We start from the raw sequence: 21,513 nt of genomic DNA on the forward strand, positions 1-21,513 counted from the left end.
TTTACGTAATTTTTTTTATATAAAACAAAATGGCCCAAGCCAAGTAGCGGGAAGACTAGAACATGAGTATGTACATCGATGCTGGAAGGCACAGCGGGTCTGTTGGGATGACAGGTGGGATGGGGGGCAGCAGGTTACACAGGTCTCAGCCAAAGCCACGGGGGCAGAAATAAAGTGCATAGGTCCTAGGGCTCCCCGTGGCCCAGAAGCAGCAGCCGACAGGCCCCCTCTTCCCGCCTCTGGCAAGTTCAGTTGAGCGAGACTCGGAGGTAGGAAGTGGGCACATAGCCCTCACCTCCCTGTTTCCGCCTGACCCGTGTCCAGCCGTCGCCTTTGTCCTCTTCCATCAGACTAAGGTCCTCGCCCTCGGTCATGGAAATGGTGCCCTCGCTGGACCCTGTCGTGGGGTGGGCCCGGGTCTCTGCTTTAGGCGAACTTGAACAACGCAGCCAGAGACGCCCAGAGCAACTGATGTGCCCCTACCCCCACCCCCCAGCCGTTCTCACCTTCAAAGTGGTAAATGGCCACACACTGGCCTATGGGAGACGTGGGCTCCTCAAAATCTTCATCGAACTCCGTGTAGATGGGGGTGTCCTGGCCCTCTTCTGAGGGGGGCTCTTCAGAGCTGGGTGGGAGAAGAAGGCAGATAGAAGCAGGCCCTCCCGGTGGCTCTCTTGGGCCACACCTGTCTGGCCTCCCAGCTCACCTCTCCTTGTTGTCCTGTGACCCATTGCTGCTGCTGTCTGGGGGGGCACTGGATGGGGGGTCGGGGGGCCGGGTGTGCCGGCCCAGGCTGTCCCCTCGATTGCTTAGGACCCGGCTCTCGGCTTCTGCCAGCCAAGCCTGGGAGGACAAGATCACATCAGCTGTGGGGCAGGGCTCCGAGGTCGGCCCATCCAGCACCCGGAGATTTCCTGAGATCACCCATGCACACCCAAGGCCGTGATGAGAAACAGCTGGATCCCTGTCCCCCACCCGGCAGTGACTCAGCCAGGCTGGCCGTCACTCCACCCCTCCCCAGGGCCTTCCCCTTACCTCGTACTTTTGCACTTCCAATTTCAGCCGTTCAATGTTGCTCAGGGTTTCTGTGATCCGGGGCTCCAGGCTGGCAGGGTCACCCATTTGGGGTGTCTTCTCATACACATCCTTCATTTTCTTCAGAGCCTCCCTGGGGCAAGACAGAGGAGGAAAGAGTAGCAGGTGAACAGAGGCTTGAAGCAAGGAGCAAGGCCAGACATTGGTTAGAACTCAAATGTGGGGGCCAGACACAGTGGCCTGCACCAGTGGTGCCAGCTACTCGGGAGGCCGAGGAAGGAGGATTGCTTGAGCCCAAGAGTTCAAGGCCAGCCTGAGCAATATAGCCAAACCCAGTCTCAAAACAAAGAGCTTCCATGCTAGTAGGGCTCACTGCCTGGGTTTGACTCTCCGTTTGGCATTTCCTGCTGGTGTGAGCTTAGGCTACAGAGCCTTGCCTGCAGATCTTAACCTTGAAAATGGGAATAACAATGTGTGTGGGCTGGTGTGAGGACTGGAGCAGTACTTGGTACACAGTAAGTTCCCCACAGTAATTCAATTATTCCTATGTACATTGGGTACCTGGTATATACTAGGCATTATCCTAGCTCTAGGGGGCTGGGCTGTAGCTCAGTGTCAGAGCACTTCCCTGGCAAGTGTGAGGCCCTGCCAGCACCGGGTCGGGACAGGAAAGAAAAGAAACATTGAGTCAAGATCAGGGAGTTCACGTGGAGGGTGCAGAATAGTGCCTGGAGCCCAGCAGGTGTTTGTGATTGCTAGCTGTGAAACTATCATAGTCTCCCATTCCCACCTCTGGGTACATCCGGGTAGTGGGGACACTCATGGAATATGGCAGTCTCAGCTCAACTTCTTTCTAGTCATTACCTGACCCATGTCACAGATGAGGAAACTGAGGCAAGAAGGTGAAGCAAGCTGCCTGAGCCCTCTGGAATTCACGAGCAGCCTCCCTTGACTCTAGGCACGCACCCTTTACCTGCCCCTCCACCATAGAAACCCTGAAACCACCTAGTGCCAGATGAAACTTCACCCCCGGAAAAGCCATCTGTCTGAGAGGTTACTCGCAGACAGCAAACTAGAACTTGGCCGCCTCCTGGCAAGTGGCAAACGTCATTCTGTTATGTAACAGGACTGGGAAGAGGATTTTGCTGCTTGGAAAGAGTGAGTAAAGATTTTCTTTTTCATCTGGCAAATTTTTATTGTTAATATTTAAAGTGTTTCAATTATTAAGTAGACAGCCATATCCTTTTCTCCCCTTTTGTGGTGATTAGACTGCTAGATTTCTTGATATTGAACCATCTTTGCATTATTGAGATAATGCCCAACTGATTATGAGTTTTTTTTTTTTTTCTTTAAAATTTTTTTCCTGATTATATAGTAAAGGAGACAACATAAAATTTCCTCCTGTGGTCACCTTGAGGCATACAGTTCTGTGGCAGTAGGTACCTATACCCAAGTATCACCATACATGGTGTATTATTTTGTAATATGTCATTAGATTTGCTTGGCTAGGATTTTGTATCTAAAATCAGAAGTGAGGTAAAAGGAGCCCATAATTTTATTGGCTTGAGTTCTTGCTCATTGATTTAGGGACCCAGGTTTCCCCAGCCTCCTAAATAAGCTGGCAGCTCTCACTCTTTGTTTGTTAGAAAGGCTTGCAGGAGAGGGAAAGCAGTTTCCTCCGGGTGGGTGAAGAATGACCTGTAAAACCACCCTGCTTGTTGGTGTTGCTGGGAGATTTTGGGGTGCATCTGAGTGTAATTATTTTCTGGTCGGTTTTCCCCTGTGCTAGGCAAGCACTCTACCATTCCTTTAAATGTAACCCCCTGGCACCGATCTGTCCCCTGCCTGCTGGCTCTGCCAGGCTGTACCTCTGATCCACCTCTTTCTGCAGCTCCCGGTTGCGTTCTTCCAACTGCTGCTGAAGCCGCTTTCTCTGCTGCTCTGGGGGTAGGTGGCTAAAATCCTCTGACGCCACAGTCTGCAAGGCGGAGAGAGGCCTAAGTCTGGGATTCTGAAGTCGAAGCTTCCAGGCGCTGCACACTCTTGAGGATTCAAGTCTGCCTTCCTCCCCTTCCAAGGTTCTTGGGAGCAAGGCCATGCACAGAGCGAAGCAGGAGAGGGGCCCAGCCGGCCGCGGGAAGCGAGCCCAGGGTCCGCCACCCTGCCGCTGGGTGGGCCAGGCCAGGGCCGTCCCTCCTCCCCCAGCCTTCACTTACCCCACGGCCACCTCGAAGGCTGCGGAAGGATGCTAGCCGCGGTTTGACTGACTTACTGATCTCACTCAGTATGGCCAAGGGGTCGCGGCCGGACCGGGGGGACGGGGGTCCGTTAGGCAAGGCCGAGGGCAGGGGGCCCCCCAAAGGGGAGAGGGGTGGGGGGCGTGGCTACCAGCAGGGGCCGGGAGGGGATGAGCCAGGAGGAGGCGGGAGTAGAGAACGAGGATGGATGGACGGATGAACGAAAAGATGGACGCAGAGAAGGAAAAACAAAAGGGAGAAAGAAAGAAAAAAAATCATAACGGTAAGAAAATCACAACTTGAGATGCACAACCACACAGAACACACGTGCAAGGGCAACACAAAATCCAGGAGGTGGCAGGGAGGACGTTAGACTGCCGCCTGGAGGTCATGCCCCCCCTACCCCATCTCCCGCATCCCTTGGCCCTTAGGACCAGGGGCTAGCGCAGACCCGCGGCTGTCCAGGGGCTTTCTGGACTCAGTCTAGAAGGTGTGGGAGGCACATGCAGGAATCAAGGGCTCAGACACAGGCCAAAGGGGCACGCCACTCAGAGAGGGGTGTGGAAGGCAGGAAAGGTCAGGGGAGGAGAGGGCCAAAGGCCAAGACGGCAGGTGTCAGTGGGAGGGGTCTAAGGCACACTGGGGAGCAGGGGCTGTCCAGGTGGAAACGAGGGTGTTAAGGTCTACTTCTGACACTGAAAACCAAAAAGTCCCCAAAGAAAGTGGCATAAGGAGTGGTGGACCAGGAACCCATGAGCCAGATGGAGGGACTACGGTGGGAGCACTCCTGAAGGACAGGCTCACAAGCCATCAGGCCACACGAAATTCCATTAGCAGATCTTTTCTCAGCATCCAAAAAGCAGCAGACAGACTCCACAGGACCCCACCCTGCCCCCCTCAGCCTCGGGGGACTCCCAAGCCAATGGGCCGCCCGCCCGCCTTCCTTCCCTCCAGCCCGGGCCTGCAGCCAAGAGGAAAATTCCTGCCCCGGACTCAGCGTTCCGGTGGCTGGGCCCAACTCATTGGGGCCTCGACTGTCCCCATCACTGCCCTCTCCCACAAGATTCCGGGCCCCCACCTTGTTCTTTTTGCCGAAGGGCCAGCGCTTGGCACGACTGCGGCCAGGGCCCCGGAGCTCAGGCCGTCCATCTGAGGGGGTGCCCAGGCTGCTGTCAGAGGGCGCACGGTTCATGGGCTGGCTGAAGTCTTCGAATTCCACGTCACCAGGGCGGGCGAAACCTGACTTATGCAGCTCTATGAGGACCTGGGAGTCCTGGGGGGAAGGGGCAGTGGGTGGACAGTCAGGGGCAAGGCCAAGTGCCTAGTTTGGGGGGACCCTCCCCAGGCCCACTCCTCAGCCCAAACAGGCACCCACATTCTTGGCATCCACGGCATCGGCAGCCACCTTCATGCCCTCCAAGCACTTGGCGATGATGGGTACCACCTGCAGTTCCGCCTCCGATAGCAGCCCATACCCAGCCCCTAGGCGGGTGGCTCTGCGCTCATCCATGTCCTGCAGCTTCTGTGGGGCCGGGGCAAAGGCATGAGAAGCATGGGTGGGGGCAGCTCAGATGTGTTGGGCTCTGCAAACATGATGGCACTCAGGCCATCAGCACCAGCCCCTGCCCAGTGTGGTGGGGAAGACAGTCCAATATGGAGGCTCCAGCCCAGTGGGGCTGGGGCTGAAACACAGGGCCGCAGGTCTCAAAGGTGACCCTTGCCTAGGGACTCAGAAAAGCCTCCTCAAAAGAGGGCTTTGAAGAAAAAAAATAGAAGCAGCACAGATGATCCCAGCACCCAGGCTGGAACAGAGACAGGAAAAGGAGGCTGAAATCAGAGAAGATAGATGAGACCTAGAGGTTGTTAGAGCTGGGGCTTTAGAAGAGCGAGTAAGAGTTCCAGAAGGAGAGAAAGCATCCCGGGAAGGAAGCTTGAGTAAATGCACAGCTCCTTGTCACTACAGGTTTCTAATTCTACTTCAGCCCAGGACGGGGACGTGGCAACTGGGGTGTTGCCACATGTGTAAGAGTTAGGCTGAAAGCTGAGGAGTGCTCACATCAAATATCTGGGGCATCTGTGAAAAATAGAAGTGGGCCTGGTCTCGGTTAAAGCGCTGTAACTGGGCCGCATATTCATTCTTGCTTTCTTCTGCCATATGACTCCGGAGGTGGGCTTGCTGTTTGGCCTGAGGGATACAAGGCAGAGGTTACTGCCAGGTTCTGGCCATGTCCCACTCTGACCCGTCCAGCCTGTCACAGGCCCCACATGCACCTTCTCCACATCAGCCTTGGTGGCATTGATATCCTGGTCTAGGCGCTCAGCGGTCTGGGCTGCTTTCTCTGCCTCCCGGCAATCTCGCTCAAACTTACGTTTACTCTGTGGAGGAGACAGGATCGAGTGAAGCCACCCCCAGTAGGGGAGGTGGGAAACCAAGGTCATTAGGGACTGGTGGGAAGTCACCCAGCAGATGGGGGGCCATGGGTATGCTGGGAACTCTTGGGAGAGGGGCGTCCTGGCCAGAAAGAGGGGGCAGCTCTGGGGATGGGCCACCCTCGCCCCACTCCCCAGGCCAGAGCTACCCACGACCCAGGGAACTCACATTTTCAAGCTGTTTGAAGCCACTTTCCAGCTGCTGCTGAGCCCGCCGTCCTTCCTGGAAGTGCTGTGGAAAGGAGGGCGAGAAGGCTCACCAGGGTTCCGGCAGGTGCCCTCGGCAAGACCCAGGGAGTGGGGCCCTCACCATCTTCCTCTCCTGCTTCATCTCCTGTGAGTACTTGACCAGTTCAAGACACACACGCACGCTGAGGTTCTCAGCCACCAGTTCCCGCTGGCCTGCGAAGTCGTTCACCTCCTGGAGAATCTGTACGAAGGACTGCTGCTGACTAAACCTGGGACCGGGGAAAGGCTGGGATTCAGGTTCTCCAGGAGCAGGATGCCCTAGGACCCGTCTCCATGCCCCAAACATTCATCCCCAAAGCAATGATAAGTTCTGATCCATAGTCCTTATCCTCAGCCCTTGATTCAAGATGTGATTTAGAACTCAGAATCCTGGGCACTTGGGTAAAGGGGTATAACTCTTACACAATGTAGATGCCATGGGCACAGTTGTTCACTGTACTGTTAGGAATTGATGACGAGGGGCAACAGTCTGTGTATGTTCAGTACAAGGACAATTTTTATTACCAGAATATTTTCAATCCTTGGATATAAAGAACAACAATATTCACACTACAGGATAAAAAGACTAGAATCAACATCAAGTCAGTTTTGTTGAAGATTGCTGTCAAGTTACCACAGAACAACAACAAAAAAAACCACTTGTTTGATTTCTAGTTTTTTAGATCTTGGAATGGGAGATTCAGAATGAAGAGACACGTTCTGACAGCCACTGTGGGCGGGACACTTTTAACACTTTAACCCAGCTGTCTTCACACAAGGCCATGGTCACTAGTCCCATTTCCCAGATGAGGAAAACAGAGGCATAGAGAAGTCACTTTCCCAAAGGCACTCATTTTGCAAGAACCAGAGCATCCTTCTTAGCAAATGAGAGAAGGAGAAGCAGAGAACTTGAGCCCCACACCCAAGGTGGCTGGCTAGGAGGAGCAGATTTAGGACAGCGGGGGTCATCCCCCTCTCCATCCTTACTTGGATTCAGGGTCATCTTTGGCAGGTCTCTTGGGCAGATATTTCTTCACGAGGTTCCTAAAGGAAGACAGAGGCAGGAAGGCTGAGCCACCCAGCCTCAGGCCACTCCTGGTACCCCGCCGCTGCACAGGCCTAGGGTCTCACCGCAGCTGCTTAGCATAAGCTTGCTCCACCTCTGTGCGTTCTTTCACGAACTTCACGTATCTGTCCAACAGGTCCAGCCCCCACTGCGTGTGGCGCTCGAGCACCTCAAACTGATCCTGATGGCGAGCATGGAATGGGGAGGGCCAGGGTCACGACCTCGGGACTCCACGTTGGGCCCACCGACCAGATGCACTGGCAGCCTCAAAGCCCAGCGCTCCAAGGAGGAGTGGCTTCCCGGCGCCGCCCCAGCGTGGCGCAGGAGGAGGCAGGAAGCTGGCGGGAACCCCCTCCCCTTCCCAGGAAGGGCCAGAGAACAGGGCTGGGGCCCCTGCAGGACAACAGGGTCTTGGTCTCCCGACAGCCTAGAGGGGTGTAAAATTTGGAAAGGCTCCTCCCACTGCCCGGGCTCCCCTAATCCCCCCAGATACCGGAAAATCCGGCCGGCCTGGCGTGAGTCAGGGCCAGAGGGGCAGGGTTTGCAGCAGCTAATGGAGGGGGGGAACTTCGGAATAGCCAGGAGGCAGGCAGACACCAAGTTCTCTGATTCGGAGTCCTCGGATGAGTGACTCAGTTTCCCCATTAACTCCACTACGCCTCCAAAAATAATCCCACAGTGGGAGAGGAGGTGGCGATCTAGCTACCCTGCTGCACCCAGGAACCTAGGGATTCCGCCGCCCCCAGAAAAGGGAGGGCTCTGAGGTCCAGCTTGGAGAGGGGGAAATTTCTGGGGCTTCCTGGGTGAGATAAGAGGCAGCCGAGGGGCAGCCCCGCCCTCGGGTGTGAACTGGGGAAGGGCCGAGAGGGGTCTGGGGCTGAGCCTCGCAGCCCCCTCCCCCTCCAGAAGCGTTCCAAGTTCCTAGGTGTAGGTTAAAGGCGACTGAAAGGCGCTCAGTACTAGTAGGTCCCACGTGGGGAAGAGGATGGCCAGAGGGTCCCCTCCCCCTCCCAGTCGGACAGGCGGGCGGCGGGCAGGGACCCAGGGGCCGTAAGATAAGCCGCCGGCCTGACCAGGGCGCTCAAAATAGGTGACCTCGCCGGGCTGCCCCGGCCTGGTCCTAGAACTTCTTTCCGCCTCACTCTCAACCAACCCGTGCCTCAGTTTCCCTACGCCAGTCCTGCAAACTCTCTCTTAGTCTCTGGGCGTCCAGAGACTCGCTGAAAACTCTGAGAGAGGACGGGGGGGGGGGGTAAGAGGGTGGAGACCCAGGGGTCAGTGGAAGGGAAAGTGCCGAGTCCGCGCTAAGGTACAGTGGGGACAAAGGGGGAAAGTCTGTATTCCAACAAGGGAGAACTTGGAGTCGGGTCGACCGGACTCACCCACAACTCGGTGCCCCAATCCATGCTGCTCCCGCCGCCGAAGCCGCCGCCGCCGCGCCCGGTCCCCGCTGCCCGCCGCCCGCCTCCCGCCTCCCGCCGCCCTCCGCGGGGAGACTCTGCCCAAGGCGGTGCGCCCGGCCCCGCCCCGATTCGCACTGCCACGCCCACTCTATGTCATGCCACGCCCCTTCACGATTTGCCACGCCTCCTGCCCCGCGCGGATCCCAGCTCGGCGCCCCAAGGGCGGGGCTACGAGAAGGCGGGCCCAACGGACGCTCCGCCCCACTAAAAGAAACGTTGCGGCCCGCAGCCACTGGACCGACCCCTTAAAGGACCCCCACCCATTTTCTAAGTCTCTGGGGCCCCTCTCATCCTCCCACCTCCTCCCCCGCCGCAGATGGTTCTTCCCTTCCTCCTTTTCCTCAATCGTTCCTTAAAGGGCCAAGGCACTAAAACTCCCAAAGCCAAGTCCCTCCCCCATTCAGTTGAAGGGAGAACCTGAGGTCACCCGGCTCTTGCGGGACGACCCGGCTCCAGGCGTCTACGTTTGTCCCACTAATGGTCTGGTTCCTCCGGCCACAAGACGGATGGGAGGACTTCGATCCTGCCCAGGACGTGCCTCCGCCAAGGCCGGGTCCATTAGCGCCCCCACCGCATCCTGCATTCTCTCCTCCAGAGTCTCCACTGGGAAACTGAGGACGAACTGTCCTTGGGGGCGCCTGTCCCAGGCCTCTCCCCCGCTCCAGTGCAGTTCATGCTTTCACCACCCCATTTTCCAGTCTCATCCATGAACCCAATCAGGTTTCATTAACATTACTGATCCTAGGATCCTAACACGGCCCCTCCCCTAGATACTGGAGCCCTGGGGCTTGGAAGTCTGTATCCTACTCCCATAAAAGTCAGTTCACACCTTGTAAATCCCCTTGAGGCTCTGGGATGAAAGGGAAGAAGTGCCAGTGGTGCCACCCATTTGGCACTCTCCCTTTGGCCACACAGATAACAGTCGCCCAGATGGGGCTGCAGGAGGTATCTGCCCCCCCCCCGCCCCCATCATCTCCCGTGTCTCGGCTCCCAACCTACACTGGAGTTGTTGGCTCCGCTGGGACTGGGCCCCAGCTTCTGGTGGCTTCTGGGCTAGAAACCCTTTGATTGCAAGGTGGGATTCAGTGGCTCAGTCAGGGACTGGGGCCCAGCCCAGCAAAATTCTGGGCTCAAATCTGGTCAGAGACTCAAACTGGCTTTGGGATTCAGCCCAGATTAGCCCCATGGTTGGGATGGGATCTCAGACTGGAGTAGGAAGCTTACCAGAGGTGTCAGCAATGCAGTTAGGGATCAGGAACTGAAACTACGGTCCAGGAGAAGGAATAATCTGGAGTCAGGGCTGGCTTATACAGACCAGGGGCTCAGCCGGAGATTAAGGCTCAATGTGCATGGGGAGCGGGACGTTCGGGTTTGGTAGGGTGTGAGAGAGGGTCAAGGTTTCAGGCTAAAGCTGAGTTTCAGCAGCAGCAAAGGGTTAAGCCTGAATTCTGCAGGTGGACCTCCAATTACTTCACTCTGGGACCGCAGCTTAGTCTAAGATTGGAGACTCAGCCTGGGGTCACGGGTCATCCAAGGGTCAAGACTTAACCTGGGGCGAGGCTTTGGCCTCTCTGTGGACCAGGAAGATTAGGAGAACAGAACAGCCTCAACAGATGCGTGTGTTTACCCAAAGCCTAAGCTCTGGCTAGGAGCCACATCCCCAGAGTAAGAAGCGGAAGTCTGTCCTTGGGGATATTGGGAAACGTAGTTCTTTTACGCTTTGTCCAGTGCGTCTGCGTCCGCTGAATTCTGGGTAATGTAGTCCTGGACCGTTAAGAGTTAGGTCAAGGAATTCCGCTTTAAGGGCCGGATATCAGGTCCAGGTTAATTGGTTAGACGGACTGTTTATCAAATTATATCCGGGACAATCTTTCTAGGGATTGGTGAAAGTGGAGGTGGAGTTAAGGGATATTAGTACTCCTATTCGGAGCTAGTGCTGTCCATCTAGTGTCGCATAGGCGCGGTTCATCGAGGAGAGATAGCTGATTGGTTGGGTGGGCTGGAGACGCCTAAGAGTTCGGCCCCCTGGTGCGGCGATTGGTTCGCTGGTAGGCGGGCTTGTGGGCGTCAGAGGCGGTGTCAGGGGAGGCGGCAGCTCCAGAGATGGCAGTGAGCGAGAGGAGGGGGCTCGGCCGCTGGAGCCCCGCAGAGTGGGGGCAGCGGCTCCTTCTGCTGTTGCTGTTGGGCGGCTGCTCCGGGCGTATCCACCGGCTGGCGCTGACGGTGAGGCCCGCCGCGCGGCGGACTCGGGTGGCGGGGCGCAACTTTGCCCCTGAGAAGCTCCTGGCTTGGAGTGGTCTCGTCCATCCTCCCCCCTCCTGAGGCGGGATGGAGCAGTCTGACGCCCCCCGCTTGTAGGCCCGGAGTGGTTTCGTCCCAGAATCGCTCTCCGTATTGGTGACGAGTCACCTGGCCAGCCACGCTAGAGTCGTGCCTGCGGATCGGGGCTGGGGCTCTATCTCTCGGGACCCTTCGCTCTAAGCCCTTGAAGTTCTTGGGCTCACTTTGGGGACATTGGGGTCCCTTGGTGCCATTCAGAGGAAGTCCTGAGGATTCTCGAGTGGGATCTTCGGGACATTCGCTGGGATCTTGGGGGCTTAGCCGAAATCTCAGCCCTCTGGGGTTCCAGTTGGAATCTGAAAGTTTTCAGGAGGTGAAGGCCAGGCGCACTGAGATGAATAATTACTTTCAGAGTGGTTCTCAGCCAGTGAGGGCCAGTTGCCCCAGCGTTTCTCTTCCTGGACTACCAGAACTGTAGTTCAAAAATCCAGGGCCACTCTGTCCCTGTCCTGGAGTGGTTCGGGGACACACCCTGCGGAGAGGTCTTCACATCCTCTCTTGTCACCCTCTAGGCCTGTCCTAAGTAAAGAGGACTGGGAGGCACGGAGACGTCCAGCCAGAGCCTTGGGGCTGGGCTGGTACAAAGAAGTCTGAGCTGTTTCTACCTCCTTGGTGTCCGGCAGGGGGAGAAGCGAGCAGATATCCAGCTCAACAGCTTCGGGTTCTACACCAATGGCTCCCTGGAAGTGGATTTGAGGCTCCTACGGCTGGACCTCCAAGAGACAGACGAAAAGGCCCCCTTGGTGAGGGGCTTGGAAGAGGGCTGGGTGCACAAGCTTCACCCCTCCTCCTCCAGTTCTGGATTCCCATTCTAGTTCTGCCCCTCACTCATGTGATCATGGGCAAGGCCCTTGGCCTCTGAGCCTCAGTTTTTTCACTTGTCACCTGGGAATAATAATATCTCATGTGATATGTGCTAGGCACTATCTCTCTCTCTCTCTCTCTCTCTCTCTCTCTCTCTTTTTTTTTTTTTGATTGCAGTACTTGGGATGGAACCCTGGGCCTTGTGCATGCTAGGCAAGCCCTCTACCACTGAACCACACCCCAGCCTCTTTCTTATTTTTTATTTTGAAACAGGATCTCTCTAAATTGTCCATGCTGGCCTCAAATTTTAATCCTCCTATCCCAGCTTCCCGAGTAACTGGGATTACAGGCCATCACACCTGACTTAGACACTGTTCTTAATGGGAGGGGAGGGCACACCAGTGAGCAAGACAGCCTCAGTCCAGGGAGTCAGAGTGAATGACTAGCATCTACTGATTCCACCAGGACCAGGTCCTCTGCACAGCAGTCTCTTTGGACTCCTTCCCTCTTAACTACCTCTCAGGAATGCTGTGGAAATTCACTGAATCCAGGTTTCAGGGGATGGCCCCAGCTGGGAGGTACAGCACTTGCTCAGAATCACACACCCTGAAAAAGACAGAGCTTCATGTCAGGTCCTGGTGTGACCTCCCAGGGCCCAGAGCAGAAACCCATCAACATTTTAATTTGTGGGAAACAGGGTGAGCTGTTGAAGTTCTCCTTGAGGAAGTGCCATGCAGATTGAGAGATATGGGATGGCTGGAGATGAAGGAAGAGGACGGGGGAGAGATGGGTTGTTGGGAAACTCAGAGAAAGAGTGTGGGATCTGGGCACACTGCAGATGTTCAGTAAATGTGAAGCCACATTTCTGTTGCTGGGAAAGAGGTGGCTTGAGGGGTCCCTCCTGGAGTCCCTCACATCTTCCCTTTTTGTTTACACCCACCAGGTGGGGTTCAGTCTGAGCCGGGTTCGATCTGGTGGCATTCGCTCCTACTCAGTGAGTGGAGGGGTGGGAAGGGAAGGAGGGGCTCTGGGGACTGGAGAATCTCTGTCTCCTGCCTCTAGAACCCATAGTCCCTGGTTGTTCCCCAGAGGTGGGGACAAGAAGAGACCTGGGGGAGGTAAACAGGGTGGGGCTGCACCAACCCATAGGAAGGGGTAACTCCTGCTCCCTCTTGCCTGCTCACCAGACCCGGGATTACCATGACTGTCCTCTACAAAGAAACAGTAGCAGCTTCCTGGTCCTGTTCCTCATCGACATCAAGGGTCTGCAGTGAGTTGGGGCACGACTGGCTAAAGATCCAAGTCAGGGTTTCCTGAGTGTGATACCCACACGTGCCGAGCTGATCAGGAGGAACAGGAGCTCAAAAGACCCTGGAGTCTCCTGGGAGAAGCCGCTACTGTCCAGTGTCTGCTTCAAGCCTCTGATGATTGGGAGGAAGGAGAGGGAGGTGCTCAGGGAATGTTGGGGGCTCAGCAGAAGACCAGGTGCAGCTTGTAGACTGGCAGCATTACGTTCCGTCGTCCTTGCTGAATGCCTCCTGCGCTCCAAGAGGTGCCCCGGGAGCTTTAACATGTGTGAACTCATTGGTCCTTCCATTGTGCTTATGCCCATTCTTCAGAGGAGAAAACTTGAGTCTTAAGAACTGGGATTCAGACCTAGGCAGCCTGGTGCCAGGGACTCTCGACACCCTGTTGCCTCACTGGGTACAAAATGAGGTGCCAACGTGGAAAGCAGGAGTCGGTGTGGAGGAACGGGTAGTGGCCAGTGCAGCCCGCAGAGCAGTGAGGGGCTCGCCCTGATGGGTGATGGTTTATGCTGGGGTCAACCTGGTGACCCCAGGCTCAGCCAGGTGCTGTCCCGGGGGAGGAGATGCAGAGCGCCCGAGGGGCTCTCGTCCTTCAGTGCAGGTGTGTGCCTGACCCCAGGCTTCAGGCCCTTGCTTCTCACCCCAGGGTCCAAGTACGAAAATATGGGGAGCAGAAGAAATTGTTCATCTCTCCCGGGCTTCTCCCCGAAGAGACTTCCAAACCAGCGCTTCCGAAGCCAGAGCCCACAGTCAGCCCCGAAGCAGACAATGGTGAGTTAGGCTGCCTGCCAGGGAGGAAGAAGGGCAGGGTCACACTGTGGATCCCCCTACTTTTTGCTGTCCCTCTGACTGCTCCTCTTAAAATCACTCACCTGTCTCCTACAGGAACCTCCACAGTCAACAAAGCCAAGGCAAAACTCGCAGTGTCTCAGGTTCGGTGAGCCAGGGTGGGAGGGAGAGAGGCCTAGCCCAGGGGTGCATGGGGACCCGAGCGTGGGCCATCTGGAAAGGCCAGCTGATGGAGGGACTCTGTCCCTTCAGGACCCCAATGGGAAGGACCAGGAGCTGGTGTTGGGCCTGGGCCACCTCAACAACTCCTACAACTTCAGTGTAAGTGTGTGTGGTGCCTGCAGCCTGGCCTCCCCCAACAGCTGGGGACCCCAGGCTGAGCTTGTCTCTCCCCTGCCCAGTTCCACGTGGTGATCGGCTCCAGGGCAGAGGAAGGCCAGTACAACCTCAATTTCCACAACTGCTACAACTCCATGCCCGGCCGGGAGCGTCCATTTGACATCACTGTGAGCAGAGGGGTAGCAGCTGGCTGCTGTGGTTGCCACAGGCCAGGAGCACCACCCCAGTGTCACTTCTTAAAATCCTCCTGGTGGCAGTGGTGGGAAATAGCACCCGTATGGTCCGCCCTCCATGTCCCGTCAGAGGATTCACCAACCGCAGATTGAAAGCGTTAGGGAAAATGTTGCAACTGTGCCAAGTATATAGACTTTCCCTGTTCTTAACCCCTAAGCAATATGGCACAGCCGCATGTTGCTCCAGGTACTGTGTCATCTAGAGATGACCGAGAGTCTGTGGGAGGCTCTATGCGGATGTTACACCATTTTACATAAGGGGCTGGAGCATCTCAGTCTTTGGTGTCCACCAGGGTCCTGGAACCAAACCCTCAAGGAATACCAAGGGGTGGCTGTGTACCCACTGGAGAGATGGGGGAAGATGAGGCTCAGAGGCCAGTTTCCCAGCCAGAAGTAGGAGAGCTGGAGACTTGCCGTACTGGCTCCCCAAGTCCAGAGCTAGGCCCTGCGACCACCTGCCCCCTCCCTAGGTGATGATCCGGGAGAAGAACCCCGACGGCTTCCTGTCTGCTGCTGAAATTCCCCTCTTCAAGCTGTACCTGATCATGTCCGCCTGTTTCCTGGCGGCTGGCATCTTCTGGGTGTCCGTGCTCTGCAGGAACACGTAATGCCCTTGTCCACACCTACCACCACTTCCCGCCACAGCCCATCCCTACCCTCTACTGACGCTCTCCCGGCCCTTTCTCCCCAACCCTCTGCCAGGTACAATGTCTTCAAGATCCACTGGCTCATGGCGGCCTTGGCGTTCACCAAGAGCATCTCCCTCCTCTTCCATAGTGTGAGCGCCCAGGCCAGGCGGCAAGGGGCGGGCTGGGAAGGTGGGACGCTCCAGGCTCCCCCCAGCTCTGCAGGCCTGGGTGTCCAACTCTGCAGCTGTCTCCCCATCTCATTTGTCTGCCTGTCCTGTCCAGCTCCCACTGTGCACTCTCCAGTCTGACTGTCCCCTGGTCCAACTATGATTGTCCACATCACCGATTGCCTGGCCATCTACTCATCCAACTCTGCCTGTCCTTTTGCTGTTGTGGGTGATGACTGTCCGTTGTTGAGTCCCCCCCATCCTGATTATAACCGTTCAAGTTTTTACACCCATCCCGTGGGATTGCCCACGTCCCCAACACACCCACCAGCCACCCACCCAGGCATCCCCCGGTCTGACTGTCCACCCATCCGTCCACCTCCAGATCAACTACTACTTCATCAACAGCCAGGGCCACCCCATCGAAGGCCTCGCTGTCGTGCACTACATCACACATCTGTGAGTGCCCCCTCTGCCGGGCGGCGTGGGCAGGGGGAAGTGGGCAGGGGAGGCCCCCCTCATCAAATGCCCGTGCCCCAGGCTGAAGGGAGCGCTCCTGTTCATCACCATCGCTCTGATCGGCTCGGGCTGGGCCTTCATTAAGTACATCCTGTCTGACAAGGAGAAGAAGGTGTTTGGGGTTGTGATCCCCCTGCAGGTGCGCAGGGACGCCTCCCGGGGGGTGGGGGTGCCGTGGCCATCAGAGGAGGGCAGGGGGCATTTCCTGGTGGCGAGGTGGGAGCTCACATCCCACAGGAGTCAAGGGTACGTCAAGAGGTGACCACCTACCCGCCTGGCCATGCAGGTCCTGGCCAATGTGGCGTACATTGTCATCGAGTCCCGCGAGGAGGGCGCCAGCGACTACGGGCTCTGGAAGGAGATCCTGTTTCTAGTGGACCTCATCTGCTGTGGCGCCATCCTCTTCCCAGTTGTCTGGTGAGGACCCAGACTGCCGAGATCCTGCTCCCTACAGGAGTGGGCTTGTCAGAACTGACTGCCCTCTGTCCCCTGCCCCGTCCCAGGTCCATCCGGCATCTCCAGGATGCGTCTGACACCGACGGGAAGGGTGAGGCCTGCTCCCAGGACTGTGCCCCCGGCCCCCAGCCATCTTCCTGCTGCAAGCCCTTCTTTCTGCCCCTGGATACCCCTCCTGACTCTGCCCACTCCTGGCCTCTGCATCCCTGGACACCCCATGAGCCTCTCTTCCCTTGCCTGGCACCTCCCTTCTCTCTGCTTGCCACCTCCCACCTCCTGACCCCCAGCCTCCTCTCCAGACTTTCTGGCCCTGGGACACTCCCCCAGGTGTCCTTCCTGCCCCCTCCCCTCTCCCCCTGGTCCTGCCCTCAGTGGCCCCTGACCCCCCTGTCTGTGCACACCTCCCAGTGGCAGTGAACCTGGCCAAGCTGAAGCTGTTCCGACATTACTATGTCATGGTAAGAGGTCTGCCCTCATCATGGGGAGGCCCTGGCGGGGGGCCCGGAACCACCAGCCTCTTGGCACCCACCCCACCCTCTGTCCACCCCACTGGCCCTAACCTGTTCTGTCCCATGCCTGCCACGCCCCCGTAGGTCATCTGTTACGTCTACTTCACTCGCATCATTGCCATTCTCCTGCGGGTGGCAGTGCCCTTCCAGTGGCAGTGGCTGTACCAGGTGAGCCCTGGGGAAGCTTCAGTTCAAGGGAGGGTGGGCCCTACAGTGGGGGGGGGTGCCTGACGCCTCCGCTCTGCCCCTTGTCCCCAGCTCTTGGTGGAGGGCTCCACCCTTGCCTTCTTTGTGCTCACGGGCTACAAATTCCAGCCAGCTGGGGACAACCCGTACCTGCAGCTGCCCCAGGAGGATGAGGAGGATGTTCAGATGGAGCAAGTGTAGGCCGGCCGAGTGGGTGTGGCCAGGGCATCTGGGGGCGGGGCCAGGCGAGGGGCGGGGCTCCTCTCAGCTCCCCGCTCTCCGGCAGGCTGAATGGGTGAAGACCATTTGGGATGGCGTGGGGGGCCACAGCTGACCCGGGCTGCGTTAGGCCCATGGAGGGTCAGCCAGGGTGGTCCTGGGTGTGGAGTGGCGGGCCAGGACTGCTCTTGGGGCAGGGCCTGGGTGGCCGAAGCAGAGTGGTCAGGCCTGGGGCAGCTCTGGGCAGGTCTGCTCCTGCTTCAGCTCCCGACGGCCTTTTCTGCTGTCTGCCCCCAGAATGACGGATTCTGGGTTCCGGGAAGGCCTGTCCAAAGTCAACAAAACAGCCAGCAGGCGGGAGCTCTTGTGATGTCTCTGCACCCCCAGCCAGCGGCCTCCTCCCGCCCGCTTCTCAGCCTGACACTCCAAAGCCTGTGGGAACTGGGGGACCCTGCAGATAAGGCACCCTGCTCCCGAGGATACTGTCCCCAGAGGAGCCCATCTACAAGTTGGACTGCCCCTTCCTCCCGGCAACTGGTGGGCAGCCCTGTCCTCACCAGGGTACCACCACCCACTTCCAGCTGTACAATAAGGACCACTTCGTTTCTGCTACCCTGGTTTCTTGCCTTTCTGGGGGTTGAGGTCTCGGTGGAAGTTGTGTTTACAACCTGTATTTGCTTTACACAGTCAATAAATATTAATTGAGCAACTACTGTGTTCTGGGCCCCATGTCAGTGCTGAGGACAAAGCAGTGGTCAAGGCCCTCACCCCTTTCCAGCCCTCAAGGGCTCATGTTTCCTCAGGGTGGGTGGGGGGTCAAGGAGAGGGACATGTCACCAGGCAGTTCCATCACTGGGCCATCAGACCTGGGATGAGCCACACAGGGCCTGACTCAGCCATGAAGGCCAGGGAAAGTGAAGAGATGCCCAGGTGAGGGATGGCATGTGCAGAACCTGGGGGAGGGGGAGGGGGATGGGAGGGCCCAGAGGTGGCCCCCACCAAGGGCAAAATGATAAGTACTGACATAGTGGTGGCTGCCTGTGCTCCGGCCCACATAAGTGGACTTTAACTCATCAGAAAGACTGAGGCATAGAGAGGCTAAGTAACTCACTCAAGGTCACACCACAAGTGAGTGAGTGGAGACTAAAGGCTCAAAGCCAGACCATGGGCCTCTCTGAGGAGCTGTCCTTCACCACTGCACACACTGCCCACCAACAGCTGAACTCTGGGACCAACCTCTCTAATGTGCCATTTGCTGTGTGATCCTGGATCACTGACTTAACCTCTCTGTCCCATCAAATGGGACCTTGGAGTTGATTGAGTTTCCTATGCAACAATGGATATGAGTGGCTGTGTCCAGGGTCAGCCACACTGATCTCAGCGCCTTCACGGAACCCTGAGTGACTGCAAGTTGGAGACACCTGGGCACCCACTCAGAGCAGGTTCTCAGGATCCTGTCCTCTCTCCCCTCCCATGGGTCCCTGGGAACCCCTGGGATCTCTGAGAAACATTCCTTGGAGGAGGCCACAGGCATGGGGCAGGCTGGGGAGGACTTCCTGTAAAGGGAAGCAGCCCCAGCTGCAGCTCAGACAGATGGGCAGAGCTGCCAGATGAGGAAGTCAGAGCCTTGCAGGCCCAGGAGGGGTGAGCCTGAGGGCCGTCTGGGGCAGCAGGAGGAGCCAGGGAGGATCTAAAGCAAGAAGGCACAGGCCCTCCGTGTGCAGGCTGCATACTCTCCGCCTCCCCGACCCCAGAGTGTGCAGTCCCCAACTCTAAGGCCTGGCATGACCTTCCTGACATGCAGAAGGGGCTCAGGATGGGATTCAGTGAAGAACCTGAGATGGAGAGGTCACCCTGGGTCACCCTGTGGACCCAGTCCCAGGATCACACATCATTACTTGGGTTCTTCTAAGGGGAGGCAGGAGGGTCAGAGCAGGAGACGTGAGGAGGGAGGCAGAGGCTGCAGGATGTGAAGGGCCCCTGAGCCAAGCACGCAGGCGGCTTATGGAAGCTGGGAAAGGCCAAGAAATGGAACCTCCCCAGAAGGCACCAGCCCGTCCACATCTCAATTTCAGACCTCTGACCTCCAGCACTGTAGGGTACTCAACGTGTGTTTTTTTAAGCCAGTAAGTTCACAGTCATTTGTGACAGCGGGAATCAGACACTCAGACGTCTTTGGAACATGAACTGGAGCCTGAGTTCTATTCCCAGTTCTTAGCTGCTGCTGTGCCTGCCATGATTTTTCCTATACATACATACAATAAGGTTTAATTGATAAATCAGGCACAGGAAGAGATTAACAACAATAGCTAACAAAATAATAACTGTACTATAATAAAAGGGGTGAGAATGTTTCTAGAAAAACATTAACTGGAGGACCAGCAGGCCAGTCCTCAGGGAGGAAAGAATGGGGGCAGGGTGTACTAGGCAGCAGCCAACCCAGGCAGGTGTGCAGTGGGGCGCCTCGGACCCACGCTTAAATCCTTACCCCCCTCCTTGCACCCCATCTGGAGGTGCTGGACCAAACACAGGACTTCCAGGTAATCTCAACATCAGGAAAATAATAAGCAGTCTCAGGGGCCTGGTTCCTATGGGACATCCAGGGGTGCCAAATCGGAGTATGGCCAAGTCCCCTATGTAAATGGTACAGTATTCGCAGCCTCCTGTAGACTTCACAGACGGGTGACACCAACACAGTGCAACTCGGTGGCCACAGCACTACACTGGACCAAGTCGGGACCAATGTCCAGAAAAAAATTCTGTGCATGTTCAGAAAAGATGCCATTTCTTCCCCCAAATACTTGCAGGTTGCTTGAATGCCTGCATGCGGGACCTAAGGGTACCGGCCTGCCGCACCTGCTCAGAGTAAGTCCATTCAGATGCCCCATTACCTGTCAGCCAGCAGCCTGGCCACGCCCAGATACAAGAATGCTGGGCTGCCTGGGCCTCCACTGGGAACCCCCACCCCTCCCTTGCTGGCTCATCTTGTCCACCATTCCCCTCCCAAGCCTCTGGACACAATGTGTACACATCCCAAGAAAGGCCACGAGGCCCAGGAATTCCCCTTCCTCCCAGGGGGCCTGGTCCTCTCCAGGCCTCTGGCTCCCCTTCCAGCCCCCTTGCCTGTGGTCACCAGGTCTGGAGCCCATCCAGATCCCCAGCACCACAAGCCTGAAGGATGGCGACCCTGTATTGATCCTCCCCTCTCAGCCAGGAGACTTCTAGGCATTGGGCCCCTCCCAAGGGCAAATAGCAGCACTGTCCTGTGGGCCACTGTTCAGATGGCTTAACTGAGGCTCCAGGAGAAGGAACCAAGCCTTGCAGCAGGACAGGAGTCCCTCGTCGGCATTGCCAGTGCCCCAGTCCCCGTGTTTAGGGCCATCATGAAACCAGGAAATAGGGTGGCTGATGGGAGGAAGGAGTCGGGGAAGTCATGGGGGCCACTGGGGATCAGTTTGAGCAAGTGTTTTCATCTTCTGTCTCCCCTGAGAGGGTTTTGCAATCAAAGGGATAGAAGCCAGGTTTGCTCTAATTCTCCAGGCCTCCCCCACCCTGGCACAGCCAGGGACAGGGTGTGGTTTACAGGAAATCAGAGCAAACTCCCCTTTAACCTTTTCAGTGGGGTTTGGAAACCACCTTTCCAGGGACCAAGACCCCCCACCCTCACACCATTCCCATTAACCCTTTACCTCCTGTGATCAGGGGACAACACCTCTGAGCATCAGAGGTATGCAAATGTCAATGACACTGAGCTTCCAGTTTGTACCCAGGTTGCAAGAATCCAAAAGCCTGCCCACATGCTCTGGGGACCAGGCCCTGGGGAAATTGGCAATGCATTTCATGCAAGCTGAGGAGTGGGTAAATCACTCCAGCTCCCAGGAAGGGGAACTTGGCAGTATCTAGCAATGTCAGCAGGGCATGTACATGTGGACCCAGCACCTTCTCCTGTAGTTGCAAAACAACTCATTCTGCAGGAGGAGCTGAGGCTCAGAATGCTTCTCAGGAGCTGGCCCAAAGACCACAGCTAGGAAGCTCAAAGCTAGGAAAGGGAGCAGGTCAAGACCGTTCACTGCGAGAGTGTGATCTGCAACCACAGAAGTCTATGTGCCCCTCAAGAGGACCCTGGATTCTTCCACACAGTGTGACAGGAAGTAGTTCCCTGTAAGAATGAGGAAACTCTCTGAGCACCAGTGTGAAATGATCTCTAGGGTATAGTGTTCATGAAAAAGCAAGGCGACCCGGGAGGAGAGAAGAATGGTATGCAGAATGTGTCCATAGCCCCCAGACCCCAGTGTTCTCCATCACAGACTGCGGATAGGGGAACAATCCTGCATGCCAGCTGACCTTGACCCTGTGATTTGCCATGTCAACGGACAGGGACTTTCTGTTAAGGGGGTTGGGGGCCGTGTCCTCAAGTTATTAACCCCTGGACTTGCTGGCAACAGGGCTTGAAACCCTCAGGAAATGTATTGAGCAATCTGGGGCAGCCCCTGGGAGGGACAATCCACAGGGGAAGGAAGGGCTGAGTGGGGGAGAGGCCAAGTGTATAAAAGGAGC

The 21,513-nt window shown here is 56.8% G+C and overlaps 2 protein-coding genes across 3 annotated transcripts; one reads left to right on the forward strand and one right to left on the reverse strand.

The window, feature by feature from the left end:
* Trip10 (thyroid hormone receptor interactor 10) lies at positions 1-8,473 on the reverse strand. 2 transcript variants are annotated; one of them, XM_076850620.1, is made up of 15 exons: positions 8,379-8,473; positions 7,062-7,177; positions 6,918-6,974; positions 6,013-6,160; positions 5,872-5,934; positions 5,544-5,648; positions 5,329-5,457; positions 4,648-4,794; positions 4,351-4,545; positions 3,252-3,419; positions 2,904-3,013; positions 1,036-1,168; positions 707-843; positions 507-625; positions 1-397 (listed from the first exon to the last, which is right to left on the reverse strand). In XM_076850620.1, the coding sequence occupies exons 1-15, from the start codon at positions 8,400-8,402 to the stop codon at positions 249-251; spliced, it is 1,800 nt and encodes a 599-aa protein (XP_076706735.1). In that variant the 5' UTR covers positions 8,403-8,473; the 3' UTR covers positions 1-248. The 2 variants fall into 2 exon arrangements, with proteins under 2 accessions (XP_076706735.1, XP_076706745.1); XM_076850630.1 differs by lacking the exon at positions 3,252-3,419.
* Positions 8,474-10,535: 2,062 nt separating this feature from the next.
* Positions 10,536-17,543, forward strand: Gpr108 (G protein-coupled receptor 108). Its single transcript, XM_076850658.1, has 18 exons — positions 10,536-10,682; positions 11,423-11,542; positions 12,547-12,597; positions 12,791-12,873; positions 13,557-13,681; positions 13,796-13,842; positions 13,952-14,020; positions 14,101-14,205; positions 14,742-14,875; positions 14,974-15,049; positions 15,453-15,526; positions 15,608-15,725; positions 15,873-16,003; positions 16,090-16,133; positions 16,451-16,500; positions 16,636-16,719; positions 16,810-16,934; positions 17,254-17,543. Exons 1-18 carry the CDS (start codon positions 10,563-10,565, stop codon positions 17,324-17,326), a joined length of 1,629 nt encoding a protein of 542 aa, XP_076706773.1. The 5' UTR covers positions 10,536-10,562; the 3' UTR covers positions 17,327-17,543.
* Positions 17,544-21,513: the final 3,970 nt, after the last annotated feature.

This window comes from Callospermophilus lateralis, chromosome 1 (genome assembly GCF_048772815.1).
Source record: "Callospermophilus lateralis isolate mCalLat2 chromosome 1, mCalLat2.hap1, whole genome shotgun sequence".
NCBI lineage: Eukaryota > Metazoa > Chordata > Mammalia > Rodentia > Sciuridae > Callospermophilus > Callospermophilus lateralis.

Excerpts from the sequence above, each read along its gene's own strand:
- Gpr108 (XM_076850658.1), top strand. The coding sequence starts at position 10,563 with ATGGCAGTGAGCGAGAGGAGGGGGCTCGGCCGCTGGAGCCCCGCAGAG. Across the intron at positions 14,206-14,741 it reads AGCGTCCATTTGACATCACT|GTGATGATCCGGGAGAAGAA; the intron begins GTGAGCAGAGGG and ends CCCCCTCCCTAG. Across the intron at positions 16,935-17,253 it reads GATGTTCAGATGGAGCAAGT|AATGACGGATTCTGGGTTCC; the intron begins GTAGGCCGGCCG and ends GTCTGCCCCCAG.
- Trip10 (XM_076850620.1), bottom strand. The coding sequence starts at position 8,402 with ATGGATTGGGGCACCGAGTTGTGG. Across the intron at positions 6,161-6,917 it reads AAAGATGACCCTGAATCCAA|GTTTAGTCAGCAGCAGTCCT; the intron begins GTAAGGATGGAG and ends CCCCGGTCCCAG. Across the intron at positions 398-506 it reads GGCCATTTACCACTTTGAAG|GGTCCAGCGAGGGCACCATT; the intron begins GTGAGAACGGCT and ends ACCCCACGACAG.